This window comes from Papaver somniferum, chromosome 1 (assembly GCF_003573695.1).
Source record: "Papaver somniferum cultivar HN1 chromosome 1, ASM357369v1, whole genome shotgun sequence".
Taxonomy (NCBI): Eukaryota; Viridiplantae; Streptophyta; class Magnoliopsida; order Ranunculales; family Papaveraceae; genus Papaver; species Papaver somniferum.
Genome location: NC_039358.1, coordinates 40,629,694 through 40,657,266, shown reverse-complemented (window position 1 = coordinate 40,657,266; position 27,573 = coordinate 40,629,694). Strand labels below are relative to the sequence as shown.

The 27,573-nt window shown below is 34.5% G+C and overlaps 2 protein-coding genes, 1 non-coding gene and 1 pseudogene across 3 annotated transcripts; 1 reads left to right on the top strand and 3 right to left on the bottom strand.

Annotated features, from left to right (window-relative positions):
- Positions 1 to 18,533: 18,533 nt before the first annotated feature.
- Positions 18,534 to 19,633, bottom strand: LOC113284070 (glutathione S-transferase F13-like). Its single transcript, XM_026533473.1, has 2 exons — positions 19,283 to 19,633; positions 18,534 to 19,188 (listed from the first exon to the last, which is right to left on the bottom strand). The coding sequence occupies exons 1-2, from the start codon at positions 19,479 to 19,481 to the stop codon at positions 18,731 to 18,733; spliced, it is 657 nt and encodes a 218-aa protein (XP_026389258.1). The 5' UTR covers positions 19,482 to 19,633; the 3' UTR covers positions 18,534 to 18,730.
- Positions 19,634 to 20,286: 653 nt separating this feature from the next.
- Positions 20,287 to 20,419, top strand: LOC113345295 (annotated as a pseudogene).
- Positions 20,420 to 21,069: 650 nt separating this feature from the next.
- On the bottom strand, positions 21,070 to 21,140 carry TRNAG-GCC. The gene has a single exon. It is a non-coding gene; the product is annotated as a tRNA-Gly (tRNA).
- A 466-nt stretch (positions 21,141 to 21,606) lies between these two features.
- On the bottom strand, positions 21,607 to 22,915 carry LOC113291336 (ankyrin repeat-containing protein NPR4-like). The gene is made up of 3 exons (XM_026540901.1): positions 22,691 to 22,915; positions 22,405 to 22,447; positions 21,607 to 22,259 (listed from the first exon to the last, which is right to left on the bottom strand). Exons 1-3 carry the CDS (start codon positions 22,913 to 22,915, stop codon positions 21,607 to 21,609), a joined length of 921 nt encoding a protein of 306 aa, XP_026396686.1.
- Positions 22,916 to 27,573: the final 4,658 nt, after the last annotated feature.

Here is a 27,573-nt window from a genome sequence, read left to right as displayed (position 1 = left end):
TACAAATTTTGGTAATCAAAGGACAATACGACTACTATTTAGTATCTACAAGGAAGAGAATCATCTATCCAATGGCAGTGCATAGCCATATTATAAGAAGTGAAAACTCTAGTAACACAACTAGTTTCTTTTTTGGGTTTCCAACACGCGGATAAAAAGGCAAACAAGGTGGCGGACTTACTGGCAAAGAAGGGAAGAGATTCTGCTACTACAGTTTCTTGGAATGATCAAGCACCTATGTTTTAGATTCCTTAAATAATTTTTGACACTGTTAAATCTTATGTTATATGTAACTTATGTAATACAAACTTTGTTTCATCGAACGAGCAACTCATCCTGAAATTTAATTTGCAGAACAGCAGATTCTGCTGTTATTTTCAACAAAAAAACATATATCTAGACTACAAAACGAGGCCTGACTAACTTTGTCTAGACAAATATCGGTTGGGATTTGTCCTCACAAAAAATAACCCTTCGATTGTCGTTGTTTTGAAATGTTTTATTTCAATTTGGTTGTTCTTGTAGTTCCCACTTCCAAACTCATAGCGGATACTAGAGGGAGAGCAAAAGAGAGTTAGAGGCAAAATTGTTGGACGACGTCTTTTTTTTTTTCCTTTCTTCGAATATGTCAATATCGTTCTTTTTTTTAAAAACTAGGATTTTATTTATATCGTTTCTATATTTTTGATATATCGAACTAAATTGGCGTGACAAGTATCATAAATTCGTTTTCCTCTAACAATATAAAACCCTTACTTCAAAACCTAAAAATCCTTGATTTAAGGTTTCCAAAATTCTTGCTGATGTTGGTTATGAATCACTCATAATTGAAGCTTTGATAGTAGGAAAACTTTTAGGCTCTAAAACTGTTGATGCTAATTTCATTAAATGGGGTTATTAATGGGGATTTGTCTCAACAAGCCTGCGCAATGTTCAATGAAAATACCCATGGAAACCCACCTTTCATAAAGATACGAACAATTTTCAATTCTGTTAGTTATTTTCAATTAGTCACCATCACTGGTCTTTCTACATGGAGACCCAATGACTGATTTTTTGTTTGTGTGGAGTTTGATTGAGTAGTAATTGCGGGCTTGAATTAACTTTGTGATTTTTTGATTTGGAGACGATATATTTATGATATTTTTATGTGTTAGAATTATTGGGGTGTAAGTATAACAAGAAAAGTTGAGAATAGGTGTGGTTAGATTTTGTTTGTTGGAATTCCTAAAGCTCTGAAGGAGTTAAAAGGTAAAAATATTTGTAATCAATTGGTTTTCTTGATTTCGAAAGATTATGATCTTTCACTATATGCTCCTTGTAGCTATCGTTATAACATCAGAGATTAGGGACATGTTAATGTACATAATGTTCATCACACAAAGAAAAAAGCGAAGCCACAATATTTAGTTAATAGTGTATATAAAGTTATAAACTTTACTTATAATTTGTAAATGAATGCATTTTTAAGATGTCAAATATTGAGTGATTTACCCTTCACTAGGATATGTACAACAACGATAGTTGTTTGATTGTGTCTTCTACTGAAAAAGCGGGGGTACAACAACCACTCCCAATATTTCGCTTAGCAATCTGTATGGACAAACTCCAATATACTTTCAAGAGAATCAACTAGACAGTCAGACTCAATCTTAATGAAAGTATATCAAAGAGTTATATCTCTCTTTCTCGATTCAATTACTTACTCAAGCAAATAGAAATCTGCGAGTCTAATTGAATACAAGAGAAATCACTTGAACGGTACCAAAGACCAATATTCAATGATCAATCAATTTCAATCAAAAAACAAAGGTTGGATTTCCCAATTGATCGATTCAATGCACAACCTGTGATACTTCAATTATATAACAAAATAAAATGCGGAAAAGAAATAACATAGACACCAGAAGTTTTGTTAACAAGGAAACCACAAATGCAGAAAAACCCTGGGACTTAGTCCAGATTGAAAACATCGGTAAATAGTCATCAAGTAAACGAGGATACGATTTCGGAACAACCAAATCTCTCCATGTTTCACTTTAGATGCCTAGAGTAACGATCTTGAAAGAATAATTGTCCTTTTGTTTACGATCACTAAAACAAAGACAAATAACCTTGAACTTTCCCATGATTGAATCATAAGCGAACTGCACATTATAAATATTCCTATGAGAAGCAGTATTATTATGAAGTTTAATTGAACAACCAGTAATTGGATTATAAACATGATGTGTTTCAATTTCATGTTCATCTTCACGGCAAGATAAAAGTATCACACCATTTAGAGAATCTCGAATAGTAAGGCTCTTGTTTACCAAACCAGATTGTGGCCTAAATTGGAAAACCTTCTTCTCTTTCTTATCAGTATCATAAAAAACAATAACATTAGATTTGACAAGACCAGCTTCTCTATCAAGATCATCATCATTCTCAGCATAGTTTTCAGAAATCCAGATCAATCCACGGTTACTATAAGTTCGACATAAATTGATAAATCCAGAATCGCTAATGATTAATTTAGACCATGATTTGCATATACATCTGAATCTCATTAAACTATCAATAAGTACTCTTGTTAAAATACCATAAATAATAATATCATGGGAAAGATGGGGAAGAGAATTACTGAGTCCTTCTAATGAATTACCATTGCCAATTTTCTACTTGTTGTTCTTCATTATCGTCACTTTGTTATGTGTCACAGTTTCTTCATGTCGCGTTGGAATCAGTTTTTGTTCTTTGTTCGCCACTAAATTGTGTAGATCTGGGAGTAGATTGAGCAGTACACGAAAACCTTAAATTCGATCGAAGAAGTAAGATGATTCTGAAAAACAAAACCCTAGAATTTTATTCGATGCAGCAAGATATCCAGACTACCAGACGCCCAGAAGATCCAATATATATTCGCCTCCCTGAGTCAGATGACTCAGACCAAGGCTGAAAGAGGCTTGATAGGTGGCAGGCTACCTTTTCATGGTAATTTCTCAACTTAAAACATAAATCTAAACATAGATTCACACTAAACATAGATTTAGAAGGTATTAGGTGTCTTATTAGAATGAATGAATGGACGGTGGCACTTGCGGCTACAAAGTGCTGGCTGATTTGGAAGTAATGGTGTCTTAGAATATTTGCAAATAAATCTAGAACCCCTAAAAATTAGCATTAGATATCTCAACGCATTACATTTATTAGCATTTAGGGTATCTGAATAGAATGAATGAAACTAACTCCAGAACTATAAAATCCAATCCTCATTGGGGTTTCCTAGTTATAAACACATATAAACCGAATCGTGATGCCTCTGGTTATCTGCAATTACTGATGTTGGTTTTGGAATGATTCTTTGCAATTGGACAGGTACTTTCAAAGCATCAGAAATGGAAAGATTTAGGACATCCTCGGCTGAAAAAGAAGAAGTTGTAGCTTTGCTACAGGCAACAAAATGGGCCAACACAATATACAAATTCTGGTAATCGATGGAGACAATACGACTACTATTCAGTATCTACAAGGCAGAGAATCATCTATCCAATGCAAGTCCATAGCCATATTATAAGAAGTGAAAACTCTATCAACACAACTAGTTTCTTTTTTGGGTTTCCAACAAACAGATAAACAAGGTGGCAGACTTACTGGCAAAGAAGGGAAGAGATTTTGCTACTATAGTTTCTTGGAATGATCAAGCACCTATGTTTTAAATTCCTTCAATAAGTTTTGACACTGTCAAAGCTTATGCTATATGTAACTTATGCAATACAAACTTTGTTTCATCGGACGAGCAACTCATCCTGAGATTGAATTTGCAGATCAGCAGATTCTGCCGTTATTTTCAACAAAAAAGCATATATCTAGACTACAAAACGAGGCCTGCCTAACTTTGTCTAGAAAAATATCGGTTGGGATTTGTCCTTACAAAAAATAACTCTTCGATTGTCGTCGTTTTGAAATGTTTTCTTTATATTCATTCATTCTTATCGTTCTCACTTCCAAACTCGTAGTGGATACTAGAGGGAGAGCAAAAGAGAGTAAGAGGCAAAATTGTTAGACGACATCGTTTTTTTCTTCCTCTCTTCGAATGTGTCATTGTCGTTCTTATAATTTTTAACTAGGATTTTATTCATGTCGTTTTTATATTTTTGATATATCGAACTAAATTGGTGTGACAAATATCATAAAAAAAAAATCCTCTAAAAATTTAGACCCTTACTTCAAAACCTAAAATTCCTTTATTTAAGGTTTCCAAAATTTATGCTGATGTTGGTTATGAATCACCCATAATTGAATCTTTGATAATAGGAAAACCTTTAGGCTCTAAAACTGTAGATGCTAATTTCATTAAATGGGGTTATTAATGGGGATTTGTTTCAACATGCCTGTGCAATGTTCAACGAAAATACCCAGTGATTGATGGAAACCCACTTTTCATAAAGACACTAACCATTTTCAATATTTTTAGTTATTTTCAATTGGTCACCATTACTGGTGTTTCTACATGGCGACCTAATGACTTGATTTTTTTTTTGACTGGAGTTTGATTGAGTGGTAATTGCGGGCTTGAATTAATTTTGTGATTATTTGATTTGGAGACGGTATATTTATGATATTTTTTTATGTATTAGAATTATTAGGGTGTGAGTATAACAAGAAAAGCTGAGAATTAGTGTGGTTAGATTTTGTTTGTTGGAATTCATAAAGCTATGAAGGAGTTAAAAGGTAAAAATATTTGTAATCAATTGGTTTTCTTTATTTCGAAAGACTATGACGTTTCACTATATGCTCCCTGCATCTATGGCTATTACATCAGAGATTAGGGACATGTTAATGTATATAATGTTCATCACACGAAGAAAAAAGCGAAGCCACGATATTTAGTCAATAGTGTATATGAAGTTATAAACTGTACTTATAACTTGTAAGTGAATGTATTTTTAAGCTATCAAATATTGAGTAATTTATCCTTCGCTAGGATATGCACCACAACGATAGTTGTTTAATTGTGTCTTCTACAACTCCAATAATAACTCAAGATGTCATATAAATAAATTCCGCAACTCCATACTTGCAGATAAACAAAAAATGGCATCACGAGAGACTTCATAACAGAATGTAATTGAACTTCTAGATACTAATGCAAACTCATAAATTGTACCCCATAATATCGTCGATCATGTATGAGATACACGAAAATCTAGGAAAAGAAAAAAATCAATCGATGAGAATTCATCATCAATGATACCATGATAAATTCTTCAATGTACGTGCACCATCTCATGATCCAAAATGATATTATCATGTATATTTCTGTCTAGTTCAAAGTTGTCTGCCATGGAGATATAAGCTTGGGACGTGTGATCTTTCGTCTTGCGAATAAGAGTTTATGATGATTTTGTAGCAGATGTTGCACAAGTTGTTTGGTCTAAGATCCTTCAGCTTGATAACATATTCTTTCTTTGGAACCAAGACTTGATAAGTTTCATTAATTTGATCAGGAAATCAAAAGTAAAGAAAGAAGTTTTTGACCAAATTTATGACTTCATCTCGTACAATATCCATGTATTTTCTCAACAGTATATCTTTATTTCTCTAGGAGAAGGAATGACAGTCAATATGTTGTTATCTTCTAGAATAACTTTAGGATTGATTACGTTGAGAAAATATTCATTGATAACAAGATTTCCAGAAGTAGTTATTGTAATAAAATGGTCAGTGAGGAGTTTTTATCTCTTCCCTGTTATGGGTCCATCTTCCTTGTTTATCTTGCAGAGAATCATTATTATTTCTTCTTCTTCTATAATTTTCCCTTTGACGAAAAATCTTTGTGTTTTTGTCTTGATTGTTTAAAATGTTGTCTATGGAATGCTGAAATACCATATGATTCTTCATTTGATATATTTGTTTGAGGTTTTCTTATAGTTCTTTGACTCTAGTCATATCTTACTTGTCAGAAATATTTTCCTACATAAGTAGATGTTGAGCTATTTAATCTCAGTATTTACATGACTAAACACATTATGGTTCTATTCCTTTAAATCTTTTATAGTCTTGTTGTTGTAATGAAATTCTAGCTACTTTGAACTGTTCCTTGCAAAATGGGTCAGATAAGCAGACTTCATAGAATTTGTGAGTAGGTTGGGAATATTTGTTGGTGATGAGGAGGATAGGGCATGATCTGAACCAAAAGAAAGAAGATTATTTTGAAATACACGTGACCAATATGATCCCGAAGCTTCTGAAACCATATAACAAAATCATAGCATGGTGAATTATAAATGGAGAAGTTTTTCTTGTTAGATGGCTTGAGAATTAAATTAAGATATCCTACAATGACCCAAGGAATGTTAAGATACTTCCCCAAGCTTTTGATGTAGCTCCGTTGTTGTTCCATTATATTTTGGTGATTTGATTAATACATGCGGGTGAGGAACTATTTTTTATTCGGGTCTCTAGAACATACTTTCATATTGAGCATAGTATCACCTATATCTCTGAATTTTACCCCAACATTGTTTTTCCACATAAGTGTCGGAATACCAGCTTTCCTCAAAAAGTATTGAAAGATATATTAGGAATCCAATGTTATATAGTATAAGTATTTATGAGTTTTATCTTTTTTACTCATTATTTCAGAGAGAAATATGATATCGTGGTTAACCTTTTTTATACAGTCCCTCAAATGATTCCTAGTTGTGCTATTTCCTATGCTTTAACATTTCAAGGGAAAAAATTCATGTTAAAACTCATTAATTTATTTTTACTTCTAGAGCACCTATAGATGTAAATGAACTTAGAATTATGGATGTTAATCTTTTTACTTTCTGAATGTAAAGAGAGAGCGTCAGGTAAATAGTGATTGAGATAAAAAAAAATTGAACAAAATAGTAAAGACTTTTAGTAAATTTAAAAGTAATAAAATTTGAGTATACATGGTCATATTGTCTGCGTCCAAACTTCCTGTCCTATTGAGATACATAGTTGTTCCAATCCCCTTGGTTACCCATCAGAACATTCTAGTAAGTATCATCATGTTGCTCAACTTTATTTGAATATCTTGCTTGAGAAGAAATATCATTTATGGTTCCTTTTGTTTTCCTAGCATTAGAGATCTCAACACCATCAAATGAACCTTTTCTGCACAATGTTGAAATCTTATAACCATACTCAGGAACGACAAATGGTCTATTTGGGCTATTTGTTATTTTGTTATCCTTCTTTGAAGAAATGTCGATGGTTTCTCCCAAATCAAAAGTTGGATTATTATTCTTGGATCAATGATTTCACAAAAATCCTCCCCAAACTTGAATATGTATCCAACAATAGTTTGAACATACCCTGCATTTTCTTCACAGTCCCCTTCAACATGATTTGCAATAAGACATGATGGATAAATCTTTCTTGGTTGATTGTTTGAGTCAGTAGGATTTCCATCTTTAAAGTCCATCTTGAGAAGTTTTCCAGTGATGCTTGTTATTTGGTAAGTAACTTCTTCATAAAGGAATTCTGGAGGAAGCTTCTTTAAGATAATGAGACGGCCATCAATATTCCAAGGGGTGCCCACTAGATTATTGTTGTATTCATCCCAATCATAGCAGGTGAAAGTAAAGACATTTGTAACTTTTTGCTTGACATGGAGATGACCACGAACTCATTCCATTGTAGATTCTTGCTCAACTTTCCCAAAGGGAAAAGATGATTCACTTTGCACTTTCCAAATCAAACTTTTTTCACACGTCTGAATATTTTTGCTAAGATCGATTTTTGGATATCTGATTACTCTCATCACTTCTTCTTCTCCACTTAGACTGGTGGATCTTATTTCCCCAATGAGATCAGTGAGGTCACCAGCCATTTTGAAAAGAAAATTAAGGAAAGCTATGATATGAAAATGATTATTCCGAGAGAAATTGTTTTCTTATTTATGCTCATGTTGCATGAAATTCTATTAAAACGTGTAGCACTGATCAGGGAGTTTTTATTAAGTTTCTTTGTTCTTAGAAAATTTTGTCTCAGTGTCCGTTACCATAGATTTTGATGTCGATCTTTTTTTAAAGGTAAAACAATATATTTTTAAATTTGAAATAATATGTTTATTGATAGAAGAGTTGAATCTGTGATTGTTATTGTTATTTCCGTAAATATTATAGTTGCTTTGGTGATTGTTGCGATGTAGTTAGAGTTCTTGTAATTTCTGCTGCTAATTTTGAAACAAGTGAGTTTTTTGTTGCTGATCCTGCTGTAATATATGTTTAAGAAGAAGTAACTGAAACCGAAATAGCTGATTCTATTAATAAATAAAAATAAGTTGTATAGTTGAAACATTGAGAACCACCTGATCTCCTTTGCAAACAGAGAAAAACCATCTTCCCCTTGATTCAGAACCACAAAAACTAAGATAAAGACAAAGAAACCCAACCAAGAACCAATCTAAATCTAGAAAAGAGAAAGGGAGGAATGACTAACAATATTTTGAAGTAAAACAGACAGATTCAAATGAAAAAAACAAACAAAAAACTTAAATCTAAGAAAGCAAAGAATAAGCAGCAAAGGCTGAAGATTGTTTGAGATGATCTGAGCAGGAGAATGCTCAAATGACGCTAGGGTTTCGTTGGGTTTTTCTAGAGAGAAAAATTTATGAATATAAATGTATGAATCTTGGGACAAAAAAACATATACTAAGAAAGTGATAGAAACTAAGATAAAGAAATAAGGAAGCTTTCAAAAGACTAAAGTAGCCAAAGTAGCGGTGTGGTGACAAATTCTCAACTAAAATACAAAAAAATAAAGTAAAATCTCAACTTCATTTACACCAAGCTATATCCAAAGTAGTCGAAATCGCTCCTGAGTCCTACTTGGTTGGGAAGCGAGGAGCAATGAGCTCGGACTTGGAAATCGTCAAAACTTGGTCGAAGACTCGAAACTTTTTTATTAAAGACTTGTATATTTCTACTCATGTACTTGATTAAAATTAAAATTTTCACTATCATGTAATTAAGTGTGTAATATTGTTATATTGAACCTATTTATGATGTTTTTAGAGATTTTTACATTTGATAACTCCCATCTGCGGGGTTACGATTATTTTTTATTTTCCGATTTTGGTGCATGCAAGGCCAACTCAGAAATATTGCCAACTAGTTTCTTTTTTCAAAAATGAGCCCAAATCGGTAGAGTGAGCCACCTTAATCGAAAATTGGAAATCGTCTTGAACCCAAAATCGCATGGATCATACAACGAGCAGCGATTACTCGGTGACTAATCGGCGGAAAAGAACGATTCCGACTATAATAGCCATATCTTTTGGAGATATATGCTGATATAACCGAACATCTTTTGTGACGGTAATAAATATTGACTAATCATACCACAACTTAATATTGGGAAACCAAATTGTTTCAATTTTCTTTTCTTTTTTTCTATAAATAAACGCCGATATATTAAAGACAAGCAAAGATTACAGAGTTTAAGATAGGAACATTGTTCCTTCTTAGTTTATCCAAAAAAAAGAGCCTTAACATCACACGTAAGAGATTTAGTTGAGAAATTAAGACATCTGAGAGATCTTGCTTCTTTAGCTAATTTATCTAAGGAAAGCAGAAATTTATTATTCCTAACTTGAAAACATACATTATTAAACAAGTTAAACAGATTAACGCATTTCATGATGCTGTTTTGATCTCTCAATTGAGGTTGAAATTGATTATCTCTATTGATTGCAGCAACAAGGTTTTTGCAGTCGTTTAAGAATATGCATGAGTTAATCTTCGGATCTTTAATCCATATGAGCGCATGTACAAATGCCTTTGCTTCAGCGTCTAAGGAGCTTGCTGCCCATCCTGAGCCTAATCTGTGCTCACTATAGCATCTTGAAATATTGTTTATTGAAATAGCATATCCCATTGAGTAATCATCAATCTTAAAAGAAGCATCAAATTTTACTATCCATTCAAACTTGTCTGTATTCACCAGGTTCAGAGAGTTCTGAGGATTCTTGGCTACCTAAACTGGTTTATCATGTGGAATGCTCATAAAATCTTTGTGTATTTTAGAAATTAAAGAAACATGATCAGGTTTAATATGGTTAAAAATAACATCATTCCTATGGTTCCATAGGGACCAAGGAGTGAAAGATATTTTAGCGATATCTCTTTTCAAGATACTACCGTTCATGCATTTTTGAAACCAGTCTTTGATATTATGATTTAGGTTTAAGGTGGTGATATTCATAAAAGAGATGGCAAACCAGACATTTTTAGCAAATTTTCATTCCAGAAATAAATGATTTTCATCTTCAATTTGACTATCAGAGCAAAGACTACAACAACGATAAGCATGTTTGTTATATTAAAACATTTTATCCCCTAAAGGTAAAATTCTAGAAACCATTTTCCAGCAGAAGAGTTTAGTTCTAGGAATCCAATCTATTTTCCAAAGTGATTTCCAAAAGGCTTTTTCATTATTGCATGTCTCATTGTTAGAGAGGAAATGATACACAGATTTAGTAGTACATTCCCCTGAAATAGTAGACTTCCAACGAATTCTATTTAGCATATCAAAATTTAGAGTAATAGATTTAATTCTATTATGCATAGAGGGGTGGGTATATCTTTCAACAATAGCACTATTCCAGTTCCCATTTCCATCAGTTAATTGATTCACACTAGTAGTAGACAAATTATATCAATGCAAAAAGTAGAAGTTTGGTTAGGCAGCCAATAATCAGACCATATGTTAACATTAGAACCACAATTAACCTGCCATTCATAATTGGACCCAATGATATCTAGACCTTTCTTAATACTACTTCGAATCCAAGATTTATTGTAATTCCCAGAGTGTGTTAGAGGGTTGGTTTTAAAAAAGTATTTATGTTGTAAAATTTGAACCTAAAACAAATTTTGGTTGTTTAAAATTCTCCAAGAAAGTATGGTAATCATATAAATATTTTGTTTATGAGGGTTTCTAATTCCAAGGCCACCAGATTCAAGACTAGTGCATATACTAACCCAAGATTTAGTGTAGATTCCTCTATATCCTCTTTCTTATTCCACCAAAGATCTTTCTGCATTTTCTCAACATTGTCCAGAATGGTCTTAGGAAAGGCAAAGCATTGCATTTGATAGCTAGGGTAAGTACTAAGAACATATTTAATAAGCACAATTCTTCCGGCTTGAGAAAGAAGTTTAGCTTTCCATCCCTCAAAAGCAGCATAACATTTATTGAGAAGAGGTTCAAAGCTATTAGTTTTATTTCTATCAAAGAAAAGAGGGGTGCCTAAATATTTATCATTTTTGAATATATGCCTTACTTTTAAGATTCTACTAATGATTTTGCAAGGTAATGACTAAATGCAACCCACGACTTAGTTATTTACAACCCTTTAAAAATTTGATGAACCTTATTGATGTGGGTGTACAAAACTCACATTTGTTATCTTCCCCATCGTCTCCCAAACACAGACCAATTTTAAACTCTCATCTTCATATGGATTCAGTCAGTGACGATGACTATTTTATTCATTTTATGATGGTTACCATGAACAGATCTGGTGTAATAGGAGTAAAAAAATTAAGAGTGAGTTCCATGACATGTTGATGATGATCATCATATAGCTAGTGGGTACTAAAACCAGAGATGCTCATACATAATTATCAGTAAGTAGTCGTTATGCCCACCTGATGTATCGATTATCTAATAAAATACTTTCGTATTCCAATGGAATTCCAAAATCTTCGCCATTATTATCAGTTTCCTTCAAAAGTTGAATGGTTAAACATTTTTCATGATTTTAAAACAAAAATTGGATTATATGGAGATAATATTGGTGAAGTATTAAGTATGATTAGTAGGATGATGTTAATGATAATTATCAATATTATGATTCTGGTGAGTGCTAACACGACTGCTAATAGAGTTACATGTAGAGTCATATTTGAGGGTTTAAGATATTTTCAAAAGGTTGTATTTAGTTTTAGTGTGGGTTGCATTTAGTCATCGCCTTTTGCAATGTTTGTGACAGATTTTAGGGGATAGGTAGATTCCAAATATCTGAAGATTTATAGCATGACCAGAAACATCACCAAATAACTTAAGAATATCCATCATATTCCTTGTTTCATTATTCCAGCTTTTGAAAACAGGAAACAATCACCGGCAAAGAACATATGAGAATAAAAGGGGCTGATTTAGAGACTTTAATTCCAAAAATATTTTTATCCTTATCAACTTTATATAAGAGTCTATATAGGAATTTCATACATATAATAAAAAGATAAGGTGACAGAGAGTCTCCTTGCCGAAGGCCCCTCTCCACTTTAAAAACTATTCCATTCAGTAAAACAGAGGAAGAAGTTGAAGAAACACATTGCATAATTATCTTACACCAATTATCATTAAAACCAAAAGCCGAAAGAATTTTCTCAAGGAAAGTCCATTCGATCCTATCACAAGCTTTAGAAATATCAATTTAGATTTTTCTTCTTTTAGAAAATCAAGATTCACCATATCGGATATCATAGTAACACTCACTGTTACAAATAAAATTGAAAATTGCTGATACGACTTATGGAATCAAAGGGGAGAGGGCTGCGTAACGAACATATTATTTCATTATTAGACATGACCGCTGTAACAACATAATACACCACAAATGCACCCTAGATAGTAGAGAGGGTTGCGTAACAAACATCTTACGGAAATAAGTGATCATTTTCTACCCAAGGTCATTCCCTGGGAAACCCTTAGGGAAGCTGGCCAAGATGAAACAACTTCCCACCATGCCTTAACACGAGGCGTAGAATTGATATTCTCACCAAGCCTATAGACACCACAACATTTCAACACCTTCGGAAGTCTATTGGTGTTGTTTTGGTCCATTAAATAAAGTTCAAATCATTGCCCCTGAATTAATTCATATCTTTTGGGCAATAAAGCTTGAGTTCTAGGTAAAAAATTGTTGTCATCTTATTAAAAATCATTTTTTTATTAAAGAAAGGTCACTCATTTTGTTCTCCTGGGAATGAAATCAAATAGGGAAGAGTTCTTTATTGAACTTGTGCTTAATTTCTATATCATTGTAGGGAGAGTGGATATGGAATGTAAAGGGGATGATTGTATCTTAAATCTCCTAGATGAGACGCTAAGTATTTTATACTCTGTGATATCATCTAACTTAAAGTTGATATGTATTCCTTTAAGTCTTGAAATATCTTGTTTGAATTCATTACGATCCCATAGTTTTCGTACCTTTGCCAATTTTTATTGACAAAAAAGGGGAGAACTAATTAGTAGTTTCGCAATACATACATGCATATGGTTTACATATCATTATGTAAGGGGGGGTGAATCAATATCTATAGGTTTCACTTATTATGCAGCGGATGTAAGTATTGACTAGCGGGGAAAAACATATCACTTCGAAGTTGTGATACAATTGCACTTTGGAGAAGATAATAATTATTTTAATGAGATAATCGGCATTTGAACAACTCTCTAAATCACTATATAGACATGTTTGATCACATTTGTGACTCAAGATTAAAGTGTTAAAGTGTTATATGAAAATGGTTCAGCTTATCGTTCGATTGGCTAGTTTCGGCTAACCTTTCATGAACAAGTCATTGTACACTGTTCGATTATGGTTCGTCCTTACCAGAGTGTATATTCTGTTATGTTAATTTCAAGTCAAGTTTTTAATCAAATTGTGATTAATGATTGCTTGATTCCAAAGTTACCTTAGCTTAAATCTAAAGCAACCTTGATCTTGAAAGTCTATATAAGGAGAACCTCAAACAACTGGGATCTTTGAATCCCTGACACTATTTTTGTATCCTAGTTGTAAACTAGAGAGGTCCTTTCTCCTTTAAACCTTTTTAGGTTTAGCGACTAAAATTTATGATTATTTTACTTGTTTCTTTTACTATGATTATTTGCAATCTGTGTGGTTCTCTTTCTCTTTTTCTTATCCTAGATTGTAATTGGATTCATCGAGCTATCCAGAAAATCTAATATTTCTTGTTGGCTGATATACGCATTTATGTGTCTAATTTGTCCCCAATGTTTCATATTGTTAGTACTCGATTTCGTACTTATTATGGTGCTTTGTGTGTTTATAGGTATTTTTTGAAAATAAACATTGTTGGAAAATTCGGCTCGAAAAGTTGCTCGGGACACCTCCGAAGAACATTTGCTATACGGATCCCAGTTTTGGATAAGGGGCACCCATGGTTATGTGTAGCCCAAATTCATCTTCAGCACCCAGGACTATATGTAGCCCAAATTTGTCCACAACACCCATTTGTTATTGGCACCCAAGCAGCTGGTTAAGGGGCACCTTCATCCCCTTCGTTTGAACTGAATATTGGCGGGAAAATATTTTTATTCACTGTCAGATTTCAATCAAGGATTTGGAGGTGTTATAGGGAGACTAAATGGCTGAAAGTTTATGGGATTGTTCCTGGGACATATACAAAGCTATTACAAGTGTTTTGGTCTATCAAATTTGGCTGAAAAATCCGTGAGAAGAAATCAGGGCAGCACGTGCATGAGAGGGACAGTTCACGGGATTACATGAGTTTTGGAGAATTTAAACGTGTTATGCTCATGTATGATGACTCTAGCAACACTTTGGACCTTGAAAAAGATAAATGAGAAGATTTTGCAGCTGTAGAAACGCGTGAGAAGCTAAATCAGGGAAGAAAATATTCCCAAAATATTTTCTTTATTGCCCGAGTTTAATGAAGAATATTGAGAATCATGGCGTGATTAAATGAGTCTAAGGAGTATAAATAGGTGGATGGGATCATAGAGAAGGGGTGTCGAGAGTCTAGGGGGCTGAGGAGAGCCAGAGAAGGAGAAATTCGAGTTTTCCCAAACTCGGTTTCTGCTGCTGCTGCTGCTGATGAACATGAAGAACACGAAGAACGGACCATCCAAGGTCGTCGTTTTCCAACAGTAACAACGACTCACAGCCGTGGGTCGTACCTCAGAGGCAGACTTATTTGTCAGCGTTTGCGACACAGAGCCGTGGGTCTTAGAGCAACAGTATCAGTGACACATACTGTGGGTCGTAGTTCTCTGGTTTGTAACAAATATAATTGTTACAAACCCGGTTTTGAATTATTTCTCCATTTTCATCATTTGTAAACACCCTTTGAGCAATAATAATGATTTTTGAGCGTGTTTCCAACATGATGAGCGGCTAATTCTCCCACAACCAAGGAAATGAGGAAGCTATTTACGCATGAATAATTGGTAATTATTTTATTTTCTCTAATATTTAATTATAATTCACTCAATCACTGCTTTTGCAGAGTTTTAAATTGTTTGCGTAATTTTCCTAATCAGTTGTGATTCAATTAGATAGGTTATGCTTTGTTTAGATAATTTATGCTTAAGGGATACAATTGATGTTTGAGAATTTGCTTGATTATTAGTGAGTTAAGATATAAAGGACTTAAAAGATAATTAGAGTTTTGGATTATTTACCATCATTAATTCATGTGTAATAGTGGAATCAGTGTCTTGGTTATTTTCTCATACCCCTCGCTCACTTTATTAACATTTTTGTATATAATTTTATTAAATCTTTAAATTTAATCTTCACAAGTCCGAGAGTTTGAACCTCATTACCACAACATCATCAAAAAAGTATTAATCATTGGCTATTTATTTTCCACATTATTATCATGTGTAGATGGCACCTGTCACGACCACAAAAATTCGGGCTTCTATTGAGCTGGATTCAACCCAATGGATCGAGTCCAACCCAACTAGCAAGAGCGGATTCTTGAGGCATGACTATGGAACATGCTAATTTTTTTTTTTTTTAAGAATAACAATAAAACAAGGTAAGAGTACAAGATGAATAAAGACGACATAACCTAATGTCCTTCCAAATTAAATTCCAATAAAAGAGGTTCCAAAAGTCATAGAGTAAGAACAATTGTCTAAAAATTATTAATACTGAAATGATGTCTCTTAGTAAAATAATTGAACTAAATCCAAGAAAATGATAAAATGATAATGAATAAAAATACCCAACATCCCAATTATATCATATAGTAGTGTGTTGCGAGAATACTAACATCTGAGTACTATGCCGTAAGCTTCCAAGTCCGCTTACTGCGCTAACTGCTCCTCAAACTCTGTGGGGAGAGGAAAAGGAATTTGGGGTGAGCAACCACAACTCAGTAGAAATTTCAAAAAAATAATATAGTACACCGAAAATTAAACCATGCAGCGAATAAAATAATAAAACACATGCAAGTCAAAATCTTCTGAAATTACTTACTCATTTTACTCACATAAGCCAACCAATAATTGTAGGTTCCTAATCTAGTGTCAGAGTTATTCCGGTAACAAACCATACTGTTCCCCGAACAGTCTTTCCAGAGTAGCCACCAGTGGTGGGATGCCATAAAGGCCTGACATTTCAGCAGCAGCAGAGATTGTATATCCAAAATTCATTTCTTACAAATGCACTCAATTCCTTACAAAAACTTAAACACATCCATAATTCCATAAAATTTGATCAATGCATTTATATAATATTTATAATAATAGGAAAAAAATGCATTTGTACTCCAAAACAGAAACCTACGTGCCCAAACCATTTATCCCACGCATGTTTATTAATCAGACAAACTCCACCAACTGAGAAATAATCCTCTTTGAAATCACTGATCCAAGAGAGAGTAATCAAAATCCTTAATAGTATTAGCACTGGACACGAAAGAGTTTTTGACTCGATATGGAAGCCAGGTTAAATAAAAAAAAAGTAAACAGCTATTGATTAACAGAGAGGGGGTGAACCCTAGTTAACAATTCGGGATTCGGCAAACGTACGGAACGGCAAACGTACGAGTATTATACGGTTTTGTAAAATCCAGATTCGGTCCAAAATTCGGTCAACGGGACGTGATTCGTCAGTAATTCGAAACGGCATACGTACGTGTATAATTCGATTTATAAATGTGAGTTCGGCTCTGAAAATTCGGTATCTATATATAACAAATAATTTGTATTTATAAGGTCATAGACCAATTTTTATGCATATGTGTGAGTTATTTAAAGAAAAAATAAACTTAATATGATGATATTAATAATATATACAACATTAGTTATCCAAGAGGACGTCGTATGGTGGTTTAGATGCTTGGTTAGTGAGTTTGAGATCTCTCTCACCTTCACCTTCAAATCTCTTCGGTCGTTTTTGTTTCATAAAAATTACAACACGTCTATTATTCGGTCGTGTATGCTCGGAAGGCAGTAAATCCCAAAAAGTGGAGTCTTTGAAAAGTAAAAGCTAAAGAATTTATGGCGAATTAAGCGGAAGTATTATTCGGAATACGTAAAATTCGTGAACGCTTCGCGAATAATCCGGGAATGCCACATAATACGCGACTTGGGTTCGGAGTTGCAAACGTACGCGAATAAGACGGTAAAATTCGTGATACGGAAAAATTCGCGAATGATTCGCGAATCATTCGCGAACTTACTAACTAGGGGGTGAACACAATTCGCATTTGGTTCCAATTTTTAAGGGTTCACTAGTAGTTTATTGAAAGGAAGAGGTATAATCCAAAACAGAGTTACTGCACCAACTTTTTCTAGCATTTGATAAAAAATAAAAAAGAAGAAACAAAGCTGCGCATCAATTAGATCAATTAAATAAACATGAGCTGCTGTGATGTTTATGTTTTCTTCTGTACAAGTACCCTTGTAAATAGTGGAGTCAGTATTGAAACATGATATGAAAGACCAAGGCTCGACAAAATATCATTTTTTTCTTTTGTTTTCTTTTGAGAATTAAATATTTGTTTCTGTTTTTTTCAAATAGAACTCAAATAGGTATAGGTATATTGATTTAGGAGAATAGCTAGAGGACAACAACTAGGAAAACCAAGCCTCTACTATAGCCTTTTCTCTTTTTCTTTTATTTTAAAACTGAACCCTTTTAAATCTGAAATTTTCTGTGATGGATGAAAAATGGGAAACGGGTGCAGATCGAGAGACATGCGTACTTTCTCTTAATTTTTGGTTTAATGTTTTACAAAAAAAAAAAAATAGAACTAGTGGACGGAAAACAATTATTATTTTAAAAGATTTGTTCGGTAGACACAGAGACAGGGTTAATGAAACACAGAATTTTGTTTAAAATCAGTGACGGGGAATTATTGGAAATCTGACATATAAGTAAAGGGGACAATGACAGACATAGTTTAGAAACATCATGCAAAGCAGACCCTAAAACATGAAAAATAGTTTAGTTTTATAATATTACGAAAAACCCCTATCTCTTACGCGATCCAAGTGAAAATTTTTGATATCCTAGCAATCCAAGCAAGCAGTATTCCATGGAGATAAAGTTACAAAATAGATTTTTTTTTTTTTTTTTTTTTCCTTTTAGTAAAGTGGCAGAGATGAAAAAAGGAAGAAAAAGATGGTTTTCTTTTCTTTTATAAGGTTTTAGGAAAATGACAAAACAATATATAATATTAATAACCCTAAAAATTGATGCAAAAAGAGAAAAAGACTTATTCTCTTTTCCACACATATTATTAACCATAAAAATCATGCCATCTACTAGTGAGTGAAATTATAATTAACTGGTTTGAGACAACAATACTATTTCATTATTAGGTACGACCACTTTAACACACTTGCATATTCCAATCCCTATACGCTTATTAAAATTGAGTACATCACACCACAATTAATGCGCCCTGATTGATCACTTGCTACCCAATGTCATTCCTTGGGTAACCTTTAGTGAAGCTGGCCTAGATGAAACAGCTTCCCACCACGCCTTAACATGAGGCCTAGAATTGATCAAATTAGCATGTGGAGTCTTCATAATATAGGTAATATAAGGAAGGTGATTAAGATCAGCTAGTGTGTAACTATCTCCTGCAAGATATTTACTGCTAGTAAGCATCTTTTCATAAACATCAAGGACTGCCCCGACTTTCACGACGTTCTCATCGATGGCCTTTTGATCTGGTGCCCAACCTCGCATAGGAGCAATGAAGGTGTGAAAGAAAATAGGCCCCATTGCAGGGTTGAATTGTTGAGATTCTACTTCACATCCTACCATTACTTTTGCGAAACCATGAAGATTGCCATGCTGAAGTAGATCTGTTCCTTGGTCTTTGTATTTGTGAGCAATGTAACTACAGATGGCTCTTGATTCTGAAAAAAGAACAAAAAATTCGATACTAAAATATTATAAGTAATTAAAAAGCTAAGATTCTTAAAAGTGGATCGAACGAAGGAGAGAACTCACCAAAAAGAGTGATATCTCCATCTTCGAGTACTGGAATCTGACCAAATGGGTTCTTGGAAATGAAATCAGGACGTTTGTGTGCTCCGGTACTAAGATCAACCGGACAGATCTCATACTGGACGTTTTTCTCTTCGAGGCAAGCCATCACACGAGCGGTACATGTTGAAAATGGAACTCCATGTAGCTTTAGGGGTGCCATGATCGAGTTTGAGTTTTAAGTGATATAAAACTGAATCTCTTAGGAAGTATAGAGCACAACTCTATCTTATTCTTATGCAATTTGAGTTTGATCAAGACCGTGATATCATCGTCAAATGTTTGGGTTTTTCTAGAAAACAGATAGTAAGAATTCTAGGCATTTCTCATGCCTTAAAAATATAAATCTGACCAGTGACCATACCAACAACCTCTTACCTAATAACCAAACACGTAGCTTTACACACAACCATGAACCATCTTTGTACAGCTACTCTTGAGGTCCGTTTGGCATGAGTTTTAGCAAAGATACCAACACTTTGTACAACTACTCTTACAATTCAGTAAGAAGTTGTTGAAGAATGGTCCTGTGTCTCTTTACTCTGTTAAAGATGGTTGGAATATGTATTGTCGGTGTTGTTTACAGCTTGTAAGAGTAATGGTCTCTTTATTACTCTGTTGAGAAATCAAGAGTAATTGTGTAACAACCAAACGGGTAAGAGCTGGTCTTATCTCCTTCCTGCAAATTGAATAGACTGACCGCATTGCAGATAAATCATAATGATAACAAGAATGCACCAATGGAAGATCCAATTGCTATAAAATATCATTCTAGATTTCTCAATTTAGGATCACCACTAGGAATTGGCTTCCAATGTTCAACCCCAAATGATTTTGGATTTAGGGCAACAGGCAAAAAACTACATAGTGTTTTCCTCTAACAAAATGGCTAGCCCCACATTGCTTGTGCCGATCTAAGAGACGGGAAAAGATGGACTATAAAAACAGGAGAAGTAGGATTGGAAAACATACTTACCTGGACGGGGTCAATGGATGATCATGAAGGTCTATGGCCTAGGCTAGCAACCTCCATTCCACACTAAGGAGGGGTGCTCGCCTAAGATCTGCTCAAGGGTGGAGTCTACGTCATAATTTTTTCCCCCTGCCCAAATCTCCAAACTAAATTTTGTTGCCTGTATCGAAACTGCTCTTGCCCAACTACTATCTCTGGAATTCCACTAAAGAAACTTGGACTGGAATTTTAGATCTAAGATGAGGTGAAGGATAAGTCCTATTTACAATCAATGAATCGTTGCCAATATAAATTGGCTCGGTGTAACTCGAATTGTTTGGTTTTGGCGCGTCTCCAACTTGTTCTCTGTTGAACTTGACCCTTAAACTTAAAGGAAAAAGCCAGCTTTAAAGTTTGAACTTCTGTGTAGTATGCTCGTAAACTTGAGATAACTTGAGTAGTCAAGATACATTTTGGATAAACTCGTTCCTACGTTCTAATGAAGCTGTGAGAGGATACAAAAATTTTTAAAGATGCATTCTTATTTGTAAGCAGTATACCAATTCTTGGTAGGAAACAGATCAGAAGCTTCCAGGGAAATATCCACCCTTCAAATTTTGGGTCATTAAGCGAGTCACTTTAGAGTACTTGTCTGATAAAGCAAACTATATATTGTGATGGCTTCTAGTTCCAAGTCATCTGTTTCAACCTTCATCTAGTGGCCTAGAGCAACTGCAATACAGCTTTTAAGGAACTTCCCTTGATGCGTTAAGAACGCAAAAAAAAAAAAAACAAGCAATGCACCAGCCGGGAATCGAACCCGGGTCTGTACCGTGGCAGGGTACTATTCTACCACTAGACCACTGGTGCTGAACGAGAATCTTTTGGGTGATTATTTACAACCCAAAACACTATCAATGCTGCCGTCCTAACCAGTCAGATTTACTTCATGGCTCATGAATGTAGATCATCTTCTTTTCTCGAAATGTTAGTTCATTGATTCACAAAGAATCTCCAATCTTACAACATATAATACTGGTGTCTTAACCAGTGATAAATTTTATAGAGATTAATCAGTGCAGAAGCAAGATTTAACTGAAAAACTGAATATGAGCAAAAAGATTGCAATCTAAGAGACTACTGGGAACAGTGGGCAGTCGTATTATATAAGTCATGCAAGCGCACATAAAAAATGATTTTACATATGTTGCACCTCCAAATTAACAGCCAGCTGACAAAATACAGGAAATCTCAAAAAGTATTGGCTGTTGGCAGTTGAGAAATCTAAACTCAGTATACCAACAGTATCCCGACTACTTTTTTTGCTAATCTGATTTCAGCTATCTTTCTTTGTATTGAACTGTTGGCTGGGGATATATCTATGTTTTTGAAGCGGGCTACTCCAGTACGTGGAACGAACCATTTCAAAAAACAGTGGTAACTGCAATGATGCAAATAATGTCAAAGGAACACAACTGAACAACCCTATAGGAATCGCAGCCCATGAATACCTTTCTCCAAACACAATATACAATGAAGCACCAAATGCAACCAATATGGTGGCCATAGATATGAAGAGAGTTACAAGTCCCACTATCAACTTTCGTGGCAATGACTTCAAGAAATCAACTTCCGCGTACCGGGAAGTATATATGGTCAAAAACATGAGTACTGATGTGACAGAAGAGAATAACGCTGTGGCATCTGCTACCGCAAAAAGTGTAAATGAAGTCTTATCTAAGAAAACTGGGGTGCCATTTTTTGTGCTGTTACTATCACTGACGTTACCACCAGGTGCAGTAAAAGCAGCTGCAAATGCTACTGTAGCAATAAGGGCAGCTACTAGCATGCACGACCCAGATGTATCCTTCAGCAGTTTTTCTCCTTTTTCCATTAACTCTTTGTGTTCCTCCATAAATATATGGTGAGCTGTATCCCCATTCCCATTTCTCTTGAGCTTATTTTTCTCAAGCATCATATTTTCAACCCCTGAACAAAGTGAAATGACTATGAAGATCAAAAAAGTGCCGCAACGCAAAATAGATGTACAAAAAATAAACAAAATAGAAGGTGCATTTGGTATCATAAATGGGACGGATATATATATATATATATATATATTAGGTTTCAGAACGTGCACAAAGACGGTCAGACATAGAATGCAGAACTTTATTAACCTGTGAATTAAGAAAATAATTCCCAATTCTATATTACGTAATACTACTGGGGTCAGATTTCTCATGGGTTTCCACTTCTCAATACTATATTGTGACTTTCATAGTGAAAGTACCCTGTTTGTGGGCACCCAGCTCATTAGTAGTAGGTCCTTAATTTGAAAGAGTTGATTTATTAATCACGCAATATTATACCATATGTATCCAGTAGTTAAGTAGATAGCGCGCAGATAGATACACCCATACCTTAAACCACTGCAGTTCCCGTTGCATCTGAAGATATGCTCCAGAGATCGTATTAAGATGATCAAAAGGTGCTAACTTGGCAGCGTAATGCAGGACAGTGTTTCCCTCTATATCATTCGTATCAACTAGATCGCTAATTCCATCTTCACTTGCTTTACATATGATATCCACGATCATTTCATTTCGTTTACCTATAGCTAATTGCAGCATTGTTTGCCCCACCATATCGATATCACACTTCATCAGGTATGGAAAGGTTTTAATACATTGCTCTACAAGTTCTATGGTTCCTTGCTTTGTAGCCGTCTTGATGACGTTAGATGTCTCAAAAAAAGCACTTATTTTTTGCCTATTCATTCTTTTATGGAGTTGTGAAAGCATACATTCAACCAACTCATAAGATTGTCTGTGCATCATTTTTTCATTGTATAATTGATTGTATATTCGTTTGAAACGAGGCACTGTAAAGAACAATCAATGCTTGTCAGTTGTCACAATAGGATAAAACTTTAAAACTCATCAGATTTAATATATATCTATCTATCTATCTATATTTAACAAGGCCTAAGTGGAAAATTCAAAATAACTAGATAGAAACCTTGTTTCATGGCGGGCATAAGGTAAGCCGAGATGAGCTTGATCAGTATTCCTTGATTACTGCTGGTAGAAACATTAGCATTGTCTCCTTCTGAGTTTTCTGAGTTAGAGGACGAGTTTTCTTTATCTGAATGGGAACCCTTAAATCTTTCAAGTGGGTTCTCTTCATCTCCACTGGTTGCTTCCAAGCTTTCAAGAAGAAGCTCCTCTTTGCTACTTTTGGTGTTGTCCGCGTTGTTTGAATGATAGGTAGATCCAATGTTCACTTTAATGGCTGCGTCATTTTACCGCTTTTAGATAAATATATTAGACATTGAAAACACATAGTGTTTTTCTCAATGAATGATTATTTGAAACCCAAAGTTAGTTAGGATAGTTAACAAACATGAATAGATGCAGCGTTCCCAGAATGTACGCTTCCTTCCACTTGCAAATGCAAACGGCCTTTCTGCAATCAATTCCAATCCACATATCTTAGCTACTTTCGTCCTCTCAGTAACCAGTCTTGGAAACCGCCGTACAATGGACGATGCGATATCTACAAACCAAAAGTTTAACTATGTTAAAAATGTTGGAAAACGATTAATAAAAAAATAATTTTTTAAAGTTTTAATAAAAAATTATAATTTATTGTTTTATTTTGTGAATGAAACTTTTTAGTCCCACATCGTGGAGTTTCCAATTTTTAGTAGTTTTAAGAAACTATATAAAGCTTTTAGTCCCACATCGGGGAGTTTTTCTTTTTAAGTTGTATTTGTCAATTATATAAAGAAATTCACTACTTTTGTAAAATCTATGGGAAAGGGGTTGCTCTATATTTTAGAGGGACCCCTAAGGGAAAATATTTTATAGCGGTTTTTAAGCATTCGCGATTTTCCTTAACGGTTTTTTCGGAGTTGCCAAGCTCAAGTTGAGCATCTACTACATATGCTAGTAGTAGGGGTATTAGGGTGTTTTATCCTGGAGATATCCGTCCTGTGAGGACTATAGCATCACTCTTGAGTGTAGCCGGGCGCTAATGTCTTAAGGACAGCGTGTTGAACACGTGACTCACTCTATTTTCCAAAGTTTTGCCTTGTTGCTGTTGCGGAGATACGGGGAGCTTGTTCGTTTCGTCAAAGCAATCACTTCCATTATAAAGGAGCTAAGTATCAATAACTTTTGCTTATTTGATTTTTCTTTGTTTTTGATTATTGCACCCAACAATCTTAAGACATTATCATTTGTAATAATCGAAAACGATTGATTGGTTTGTGAATCATGGATGTTAATTGTGGAGTGAAAAAACAAAAACGAATTTCTGGTCAGCTGTAGAGTTTCAATTTTATCTTTTAATCTAGAAGGAATTTCGATGAACCCTTTTGACACAACGTAGTAGACATCCTGATAGTTACCCTCGTAAAATTTCAGAATTTTTGGAGTTGTAAAAGTATTTTTTTGATATTTTACAAAACAGAAAAACGTTTCTGAAAAATTCTGACGAGCAGAAAATTGTTGTTAACTAAATTAATTTTTGTGGGGTAACCATGAGTTTTTTGAAACGCTGATTCAAACGAAGTTTGTATATATAGATGTTATCTTCAAAACTCATATTTTACTTTCTGATTTGGAATTGTGATTTGTGAATAAAGGTGTCATCTCCGAGGGACATGGCTAATAGTCGCATGTGGTTGGAAACAAATCTTCCAAAGATGGCAAAGGTGAGAACATCGAACGCAACTCTAAGCATGGTCTTCATGATAAAGGTATATTTCGTAAACCTGAATCCGGAATTACTTTAGTTAAGGGTGAGTGTTATGTTTGTAAAATTTCTGGCCACGCGGCAGTAAATTGTAGACAACATAAAAACCTTAATAAGTAGAAAGTTAATGCTAATTTAGTTGAAACAAACTAGAACGAGTTTGGTGGCATGATGTCGGAAGTTATTTTAATAACCAATGTGAGAGACCAGTAGGTGGACTCTGGAGCCACCAAGAATGTTTGTTGAAACAGAGATCTGTTCACCTCCTATCATAGGATAGGGGATGTCGAGAAACTCTTATTGAGTAACTCATATGCAATAGAGGTTGCATAAAAGGAAAAGGTCGAGCAGAAGCTCATATCTGTAATATTCTCACATTGAATGAAGTTTTCATGTTCCGAGCATATGCGAAAATCTTGTATCTTGTTCTGTTGTAGATGGAAAATATTTAAGATCTTAATTGAATCTGGAAAACTTGTTGTAACTAGGCAGTGATTTTTTAAGCAAGAGTTATAGGACTTTGGGTCTATATAAGCTTAACGGAAAAACTGATGATGTGAACGTAGTTGATTCTTGTGATATCTTTGTGTGATTGATTGTTTTACGTGGTAGACTTGGAACCGTAAACTTATAAGTCAATGCTTAACTGGCTAGCATAGGCTTCGTACCCAAATTTAGTTTGGATTTTGAACACAAAAGTGAAATCTGTGAAGAATCAAAATATGCTATAAAATCTTTTAGCACAAATGTTCAGAGTAATTATAAGCCTTTAAATTAATTCAGTTAGGCCTAGTTGACATGAGTTCAACCCAAAACACTGTGGTAAAAGATGGTTATAACTTCCGTAGATGATTGTACGAGGTACTATCTTGTATACTTGCTTAGGATAAGGATGACGCCTTAGAAGCCTTAAGATGTATAAACTTGAAGTTGGAAACCAATTAGAAGCCTTGAACATAACAACCGTATCCTTAAGGAGATGATAATTTCCATGTTGATTAGTTCAGGATTACCTGCGGCCTTGTGGGGGGAGGCAGTCCTCTTAACTAGTATATCCTGAATAAAGTACCCTTTTAAGAATCAGATGAAACTCCATATGGTTTATGGAACGGTAGATGACCTTCTTATGAATGTGTCAAAGTGTGGGGGCGTTTGACTAAGATTGTAATTCCTCTTCCTAAAAGAACTAGATTGAAACCAAAAATGTTGATTGTGTTTTCGTATAGGGTATATTGAGTATACTTCTACAAATAGATTTTTGGTTGTGTGTTCTGATTTTTTCTGACATTGGTGTGAATATTATTACGGAATCTAGGGATGCTGAGTTCTTTGAACATGTTTATTCTAAACCTGTACCTCATTAGAGATGTGTTGTTGATCCCCTAGATTTATTTTCAAATAGTCAGAACTTATTTTAAAGGAAGATGAAGTTGATGTTGAGCCTAAGAGAAGTAAAATAATTAGACTTGAGACTTCTTATGAAACCGACTTCATAACATGCCTAGCTTAGTCCGAGCCACAGACTTGTAAAGAAGCCTTGATATCTACTGAAACCCCATTCTGGTAAGAAGCTTCATTTAGTGAAATGGACTCAGTCCGTTGGAACCAGACTTGGGAGCTTGCTAGTTTACCTCCAGGTTGTAAGACCATGGGATGTAAATGAGTCTTTAAGAGGAAACGATAGGTAGATGAAACTGTGGAAAAATATTAATCTAAGTTGGTAGCTAAAGGCTATAAACTAAAAGAAGGTGTAGATTTCCTTGATTCTAATCCAATTGTGACGGAAATTACTTCCGTTGAGATACTAATTGTTATTGCTGCCATAAAGAACGTAGAGATACATCAGATGGATGTTAAGACATGTATGCTTAGCTTTGTTGTTTTGATACATCATGCTTAGGACTTACAACCGATGTTTTGAGAATCTATCTTGGCAAAATCAGAGTCTATGTTAATTTTATTGAGTTTTAAATTGTCAAAGAATATATGAATGAACCATGTGTAGTGAATTCGGCCAAATCCTTAGTCCCAGTATCTCTCGCCCATTGTTAATATTTTTTTGTATATATATTTTTTTAAAATCTAAAAATTCCATTTCCTTCACAAGTCTGAAACGAATCCTATTTACTACAACCACATCAAAAATTTTAATCAGAACTTCACTTACACTTTCTCTATCTCTCTGTCTCTCTCATATTCTCTCCTCAATGTTTTTCCGCCCCCTCTTCAATTGGGAGAGAGGGTATTTATAGGGTGGTTACGTGGGGTCTACTTCTGAAGCCCGTTATAACCTTATCCTCTTGTGTCTTGTGCCGCTTACGCAGAGGTCTTCATGTTCTCGGTTCTCTCTGCGTGTTCCGTTTGAATATTCAGTGCTATCTGCGCTTCCTCCACAGGCTGACTGACACGTATGCTGTTTGGGGGTATTTAATGCGGGTAGTTGAGATGTCTGTCCGCGGTAGATAACTGTCCTCTGCCCCTGTCTTGTGTGCGTCAGTCTGACTATCCTCAGCCGTAGATCTTAGATCTTTCTGGGGATAGGATA

What these genes read in the sequence shown, in the direction of transcription:
- LOC113291336 (XM_026540901.1), bottom strand. Translation starts at nt 22,915, where the DNA reads ATGGTGGGGCAAACAATGCTGCAATTAGCTATAGGTAAACGAAATGAA. An exon ending in GGGAACTGCAGTGGTTTAAG is followed by an intron (nt 22,448 to 22,690) that starts GTATGGGTGTAT and finishes CTTAATTCACAG; the next exon opens with GTTAATAAAGTTCTGCATTC. An exon ending in GTCTGACCGTCTTTGTGCAC is followed by an intron (nt 22,260 to 22,404) that starts GTTCTGAAACCT and finishes CACTTTGTTCAG; the next exon opens with GGGTTGAAAATATGATGCTT.
- LOC113284070 (XM_026533473.1), bottom strand. Translation starts at nt 19,481, where the DNA reads ATGGCACCCCTAAAGCTACATGGAGTTCCATTTTCAACATGTACCGCT. An exon ending in TGGAGATATCACTCTTTTTG is followed by an intron (nt 19,189 to 19,282) that starts GTGAGTTCTCTC and finishes TTCTTTTTTCAG; the next exon opens with AATCAAGAGCCATCTGTAGT.